Source organism: Eimeria mitis, genomic scaffold (assembly GCF_000499745.2).
Source record: "Eimeria mitis Houghton genomic scaffold, Emh_scaff819, whole genome shotgun sequence".
NCBI lineage: Eukaryota > Apicomplexa > Conoidasida > Eucoccidiorida > Eimeriidae > Eimeria > Eimeria mitis.
The window spans coordinates 12,275-12,555 of record NW_013576018.1 but is presented as its reverse complement, the minus strand read 5'-3'; the positions used below and the strand labels follow the sequence as shown (position 1 = coordinate 12,555).

General features: G+C 56.9%; 1 protein-coding gene across 1 annotated transcript in view; it reads right to left on the bottom strand.

Annotated features, from left to right (window-relative positions):
• EMH_0023040 (uncharacterized protein) overlaps positions 1-281 on the bottom strand; it is a gene marked incomplete at both ends in the record, with an annotated part of 13,540 nt that overhangs the window by 3,447 nt on the left and 9,812 nt on the right. Inside the window, one exon of the mRNA XM_013502057.1 lies at positions 170-281. Coding sequence (XP_013357511.1) covers positions 170-281 — 112 coding nt within the window. The remainder of the gene's footprint in view (positions 1-169) is intronic.

Below are 281 nucleotides of genomic sequence, written 5' to 3'. Positions count from 1 at the left end.
CTTCCCATCGGCGCTCTGAAGCAAGGGCCTGCTGCTCTTGCTGCTCCTGCTGCTGCTGCTGCTGCTGCTGTTGCTGTTGCTGTTGCTGTTGCTGCTGCTGCATGCGTTGCTCCTGTTGTTGTGTTTCTTGCTGCTGCAGCTGTTGTTCTTGCTGTCGTTGCTGCTCGACATGCAGCTGCTCTTTTCCTTGCTGCTGCTGTGCTTCTTGCTGCTGCTGCTGCTGCTGCTGCTGCGTTTCTTGCTGCTGCTGCTGCTGGTCCTCTATGTCGCTTAGCCAGTCT